This window comes from Magallana gigas, chromosome 5 (genome assembly GCF_963853765.1).
Source record: "Magallana gigas chromosome 5, xbMagGiga1.1, whole genome shotgun sequence".
Lineage (NCBI taxonomy): Eukaryota > Metazoa > Mollusca > Bivalvia > Ostreida > Ostreidae > Magallana > Magallana gigas.
In genome coordinates, this window is record NC_088857.1 from 46103219 (window position 1) to 46109710 (window position 6492).

Here is a 6492-nt window from a genome sequence, read left to right on the forward strand (position 1 = left end):
ATTTTCTGGAATCAAGTAATTAACAACAAACCTATTGCAATTAATTAAGACCAGTAAGTCAATCAAATTTAGTACAAAGTGTTTAATAAGTATTGTTACATGTAATGAGTAGCACTATGAAACAAGATCTAGATGAAGACAAAATGTTATTGAACAGAAGCGAAATAATCCTTCACTTCAGGAGGAGACAGCCGCCGGAATCCATCCTTATTGCAGATCCCTATCTCTATGTTGTCTTCTGTCATCTGACCTTCAAAGCTTTCCTTCAAAGTCAGAATGGCTGTATGGACAGCATCCTCCAATTCCAGGTTATCACTGTACCTGATAAGAGGTTAATTATCATTGATAATGCTGAATAAATAAATGTAAACAACTTACAGTTTTTTATGTGCTCAAAATGCTGTTGATTCAACTTTATACCAGAAAGTAGAAATTGATCTTTTTACCTCAGAAATAATGATCTTATTTTTGTGTGTGTGTGTTTGTGTGTGTGTGTGTGTTTTTTTTTTAAATAATGTATACTTATCTACCTACAGTACCAATCTGACCAAACCTAACAGAAAGTAAACCCCAACTAAACCCTCAGTTTACTTTCTGGATTTCCTCTGGGTTTACTAGAGTGGACCCAGAGTAAACCCCGATCAGACGTATACCCCTGAAAGCAGACTTTACATGTGTATTCCGAATATACAAGTGAGAGGAATTATAGGCAGTAAGATAGTAAGATAAAACACGGGTCTGCTTCACACTTCAGTGTGTACAGTTGACCCCAAAAGCAATTCCCGAGTAAACCCAAAGTAAACCCCGAGTGGACCCAAATTTTCAAAAAGCAGACCCAGAGAAAACCCTAAGTAAACCCGGGGATTAGTTTGGGTTTACTCTAGTGTTAGATTGGGTCTTATTGGTACTGTATATTATGCCTATATTTACCTACCATTTCAAACTTGATAAAATGTTTACCTTTTTTCTAAAAATGTTTTTTCATTTACAAAGTTCTTTCCCATTGCTGTTGCCTTCCAAGCAAAGTATGCACCCTGAAAGAAAAAAATTAATTTCTAAACATGTCATTATTTGAATGATGGATCAAATTCCATTTCATTTCATCCTTACTTTAACATATATTACCAACAAATACATTTACCATAATATATTTTATCATACTCAAAGCCTTGTGTAATACTGTTATACAACAGTGAATTGAACAATAGAAAAAGATATCAATATAATGATCGTATATTAAAATATGCAATATTTAAAAAATGTAACTTAATGTTAAATTCATAATTCTGCTTTGTAAATTTGTATAACACTACATACACTTGGGTCACACTGATATAAATATGGCCTCTCTTTATCCTAATCCCAACCAGCGATCAGCAATGAGACTAAAAAAGGACGGACACCTCTGAAATATTCATAGAGTTATTGTTACAAATAAAATAACCCCATAAAATTTGATTAAAAGTTGCATACATCTCACTTTAAAAAAATGGTCTTGAGATTTAATTACAATACATGAATATTGCAGAGATAAAAGCTCTTAGAGCTATGACTTTACAAAGAAAGTGGTTCCAAATAAGTTACTGCGAAAGACGAAAACTGACGGCCAACAACTATATTGGGACCAGTGCATTTAAGCTTTGTATCGTGCGAGTGTAGATCGCATTGCATGATGTGTGTCATTAACAATATGGAGGATAAAGAGAAAAAATATCATTCTTTTTATCAAATTCCTCCGTTACTGTTTTGCTTTTGTTTGATTTAGATGTTGCTGGTTCAAATTACTGTTCTTGTTTTTCCGTTTGCATGTAATTGTTACTTTGTATTTATTCAAACAGAGTTATTGCTGTAGTTTCTATAACGTCCTTTGAATTTCTCTTTAATCTGAGACTTAACAGGTACTTCCTACTTTTCTGAAATGTATTTTGTTACAATCTATTAGAACTAATTTTATAATCCATACTTTAAATTATTTTCATAAAAAGAAGTCACAAGAGAGATCTAAAGAACAATTGAGGAGTAAGTTCTTTTAAATTGGGTGAAATATAATATAGTTGTAACGAATATTACTTTTCAGCGTGATCGTCCCAAATTAAATGTTATTAACGCTGATTTTAAACATGCGCAAATGATGAAGTTAAGAAAGATTGGCAAACAAAACCCCTGACAAAAAAGTAGACGGATATAATTAATTAGGGTTCGTCATGCACATAAAGGATATTGGAAAACCAATTATAACGATAGGTTTGAGAATGCAGTAGACTTCGCTTTTTAGATATATTATTTTACAAGCTCTAGGTAGGCGGTAACCAGTCGAGTTGTAGTATACTTCATTACGTCAACTTCTCTTGGTCAAACACATCACACTTTGGAAGTGTTCGAATGGAGTTTTTGATGATTTGGTGTCTTCTCGTGCTCATAGACACGGCCGTGGTCAATGGAAGCGAGGGTTCCACTTTGAATCCATCGTACGAAACAACTACAGAACATCTAAATACATCTAACGAAGAGTCTATATTTTCCACGGATTCTGTAACCTTTGCTTCTATTACAGACAGATCATTTACAACGGATCCAGTACAAAATACTAATAATGATGAACATTCTGAAGAGACCACATTTTCCACGGATTCTGTAACTTTTGGCCCCAGCACAGACCGATCGTTTACAACAGGTTCAGTAGAAAAACCAACCACTGCTGAACCAGACAGTGATCCGGAATTTGGTTTGTATAATGCTATTTATAGATTCAGTTTGAAATTTTTTAGAAGAAAAAAATTGATCTCCTCATATCTAAGTGGACTCAATCATCGCGAGTATAGGGAAAAATAATTTATCCAATTCCCTTATTACTACACAATTATTATTTTCATATCTTTCAAATATAATAAAAAGTAAAACGGAACTACGGTACGTCTCTGATAGCATTTTTTTTAAATCTGGAAGGCTGATATAACTGGGAAGTGAGTTAAAACGTCGTGTTTTTTTCTTCATATTGTTATACTACTCCAAAGTTGTTTTTTTGTCCGAAACCATTTACAAAGAATAACCCCCCCACCCCCCCCCCCCCCCCACCCCAAAAAAAACCCCAAACAAACAAACAACATTCCCCAAAATACGCGTGGATAATAGTGAGACTTAAGATGTCTAACAAAAGCACTATAAAGGATCTCTAGATTATTTTAATGATTTTTTTTACAGTTTCAATGGGGTCCTTAAATTTGGCAAGTGTGGACATAGATTACAATTGCAGTAATTATGGCTCAAATTATCGAGCGCTGTTCTTGTATAACATTACCGAAGATTTAGTCCATGTACAGAACTTCTTGTACAGGTAAAGCAGCGGTGTAATAAGTATTATTTCTGATATCACACCGTCAAATAAGTTCCATCTTGATTAAATGCAGTAGTCGTTTTCTGTAGCCTTTTACTAAATATTTATAGGAGTTACTATGGAGTCGAATTTTGGACAGATTTAGTCATAATTAGCAGTACGACAATGATTAGCAACGTCACCGGGAACCTGTTTCCCAAAGAGTCCTTGATAACGGAGAATGGCCATGGGAACTGTGTCACGATGAAAAGCGAGTCCGGTCGGATATTCCAGAAGGCCAAGGGATGCGATTCTCGTTATTATGTCATGTGCCGAAGTAATTTAATATACTCTCTCTCTCTCTCTCTCTCTCTCTCTCTCTCTCTCTCTCTCTCTCTCTCTCTCTCTCTCTTACTTTTTCAAAAGGATTCAGTCAACAGAGATATAAAATTTTCGACCAAAATCAAGCATTCTTACTGTAATAAATTTCTTTTCAGGAAAAAACGAATCATTCTTTGGGTAATAAGAGGTGATCAAATACGGTAGCCCATGGGTGATAAAATACAATAACATCCGAAGTGCTTTATCATTTTATGATTGATTTGGTGCATGCCCGGTCGTATCTGATCACCTCATCACTCCTCGGTCATTACTTACATTTTTATAATTCTCAGGAATTGTACAATTAAATACATGTATAGTCATTGATGAAATTTATTGGGCCATACATTACAAAATCGATTTGTACTGTTATCAATTTAAATAAACACGATTATAGTTACTAAAATAATACTAATGTTAGTCAATTATGTCAATAATTCAGACATTGTGAGCATATTTTTTACCGAAATGGTTAATTACCATTCACATCTTTGCTCTTTTAACATTGAAAACTGTTTAATATTTCCAATAGTTTATGCACCAAACACCGGCGGCGGGGACTCGTCCAGTCCGGACTGTACTTGTAACTGTAACAATGGCGTCTCTCACCCCACCCTGACAGAGGATGAAGTGGAAATTGTAGTGAGCGAAATCCGGAAAAACCTCACCGTCTTGAAAGCGAACCTGTCGTCTAACATTAGGAAGAGGATAAGCGCCAGTGATCCCCGATTGTCCAGCAGAGTTATCGGAATGACCTTGGGAGTAAGCATTCTGAGTTTTGTGGCCAGTTTATTGGTCATTCCCGACTTAGTGGCGGGTTTTAGATGTCTGATGTCAATGTTGTAATATGTGATTGGATATTGGTGGATCGAACCACTAAATGCAGATATCTGCACCGTTCGACGAATTTCGTGAATAATCTGACTCCGTACGGCAATATTTTTGTAACATTTACCAGCTGTTTTCTGAGTTGTTTGAATTTTGATTCAAAGACCGCATGTACTGTTTTCTATGATAAATGTCAGGGGCTCGTCTCATAAAGAGGCTTAAATTTAGGGCCTAACTTTAGTCTAGTCCGAGGACTTACACCGAAACTTTGTCGGGCGTATTTTGCATTTCATAAAGCGGCGTAACTAGAGGCGTAAACTTTAGACTATAGCTTTAGCATAAATCCTTGACAGGGCAGCACTGCACATGCATGCATAAAATTGTGTCTATTACTATTATATAAATAGAGCCTGTTCGAGGGGTGTCAATTTCAACTGTTATCCTCCCAAACAGGCACTATTTATTTTGTTATACTGAATGTCTTAATTTTTAAGAAACTTTTACTGCTTTTATATAGGAATAACGTGAATTCTACAGCGAACCGTACGCGCATAATTTTCGCGCATGTAACATTTTTTAATGTTACCCGTTGCTAAGTGCGTTGCTAGCGCTGAGGGTAATAGAAAATATTATTAACTGCGTCTTAACCAATCAGATTTCAGTATTTAACATGAAAGTATAACAAAAAAATATACTGTTCATATATAAATTACAAAAAAATATTACATTTTTTTTCTCAGGAAGCAATTTTAATGAAAGATTTTTAAAAGGTGAAGATATTACTAAATGTGATGTAAACTTGTTCATGGTAAACGTTGTATAAAGAAAAAAATGGCTTAGAAAACTATAATGTAAGCTTATAAAAATCAAAATTTAGGTACGTTTTTTAAATATAAATTAAGATCTCTCTCTCTTTCTCTCTCTCTCTTTCTCTCTCTCTTGCATATTTATTTGGGGGAAACCCCCATGTGCACATTAATTCCGGAGAAACTCCCGTGGCAATCAAAGGCCAGAATTAAGAGAATAAATTGTTCTTTCTCAGTATCTGAATGTGACAATACATTATAAATCGCATTATCGTCGTTTCATAACGCAAATATTCGAACTAGTCCCGTATTTACACCGGCGCATCGCTAAGTCTCGACTTACGACCCTTTATAAAACGAGCCCCAGTAACCCTTGTTAGCAAAATGATGTTATGATTAAAATGGCAACTATATATCTTTGTTAAATCATATATAAATTATAATTGCTTTATGTATATATATCTGCTGCAAAAACGTATTTCATCACTTATATCTCTTCATGCTGTTCACAATACATTTGACAATTTCATTGTATTATACATGTCAATTTTTACATTGCAACTGTCCTCTTTGGCAGAATATTTGTCGAATAAAAATCGGAATAATTCATTTTTTGTATGACATAACATATCATCGTAGTTATAGAAAATGTACAATGTACAGTACATATTGATCTGTGTGTCCATTACGTCCATTATGGAGTGGCTTTCCCTTTCTGAAGGATCCATCGTCCCAAACAGCATTTTAATTTATGATCAAGGATCATTATCAATAACTTAGTAATTCGTGCTTGGTTTGATATTTACACAAATGAGCTTTGTTTCTACAATGTAAAGGTGAAAACCTAATTGTGAACTTGTGTTCTCTCTTTGCGTGTCAAGAAATGCGTACAGAGTATATTCAAATATATTTATAATAGTACCGTTTTTCTTATTTATAAAACGATAATTTATATGCTTGTCTTTCTTAAAAAAAAAAGAAATGAACAAACTAATCAGTTTATTTAATGTAGCTACCACCAAGAAATCATATTTTTAGATTTCAATTATTTTAAAACCCGTTTTACAAGCAAAACCAGACGCAAAGGTCCTCCACTGTCTTTCACTTCTAATGATGTTCCACATAATTTAATTATAGGGTCATGCATACTTAAATGCGCGGATC

General features: G+C 34.3%; 1 protein-coding gene and 1 long non-coding RNA gene across 2 annotated transcripts; one reads left to right on the plus strand and one right to left on the minus strand.

The window, feature by feature from the left end:
• Positions 1-203: 203 nt before the first annotated feature.
• On the minus strand, positions 204-1457 carry LOC105319170 (uncharacterized). The gene is made up of 3 exons (XR_004600914.2): positions 1318-1457; positions 961-1034; positions 204-321 (listed from the first exon to the last, which is right to left on the minus strand). It is a non-coding gene; the product is annotated as an uncharacterized lncRNA (long non-coding RNA).
• An 826-nt stretch (positions 1458-2283) lies between these two features.
• On the plus strand, positions 2284-5828 carry LOC136269440 (uncharacterized). The gene is made up of 4 exons (XM_011416583.4): positions 2284-2725; positions 3202-3334; positions 3445-3650; positions 4227-5828. Exons 1-4 carry the CDS (start codon positions 2383-2385, stop codon positions 4538-4540), a joined length of 996 nt encoding a protein of 331 aa, XP_011414885.3. The 5' UTR covers positions 2284-2382; the 3' UTR covers positions 4541-5828.
• The last annotated feature ends 664 nt before the right edge of the window (positions 5829-6492 follow it).

Excerpts from the sequence above, each read along its gene's own strand:
- LOC136269440 (XM_011416583.4), top strand. The coding sequence starts at position 2,383 with ATGGAGTTTTTGATGATTTGGTGTCTTCTCGTGCTCATAGACACGGCC. Across the intron at positions 3,335-3,444 it reads GTACAGAACTTCTTGTACAG|GAGTTACTATGGAGTCGAAT; the intron begins GTAAAGCAGCGG and ends AAATATTTATAG. Across the intron at positions 3,651-4,226 it reads TTATTATGTCATGTGCCGAA|TTTATGCACCAAACACCGGC; the intron begins GTAATTTAATAT and ends TATTTCCAATAG.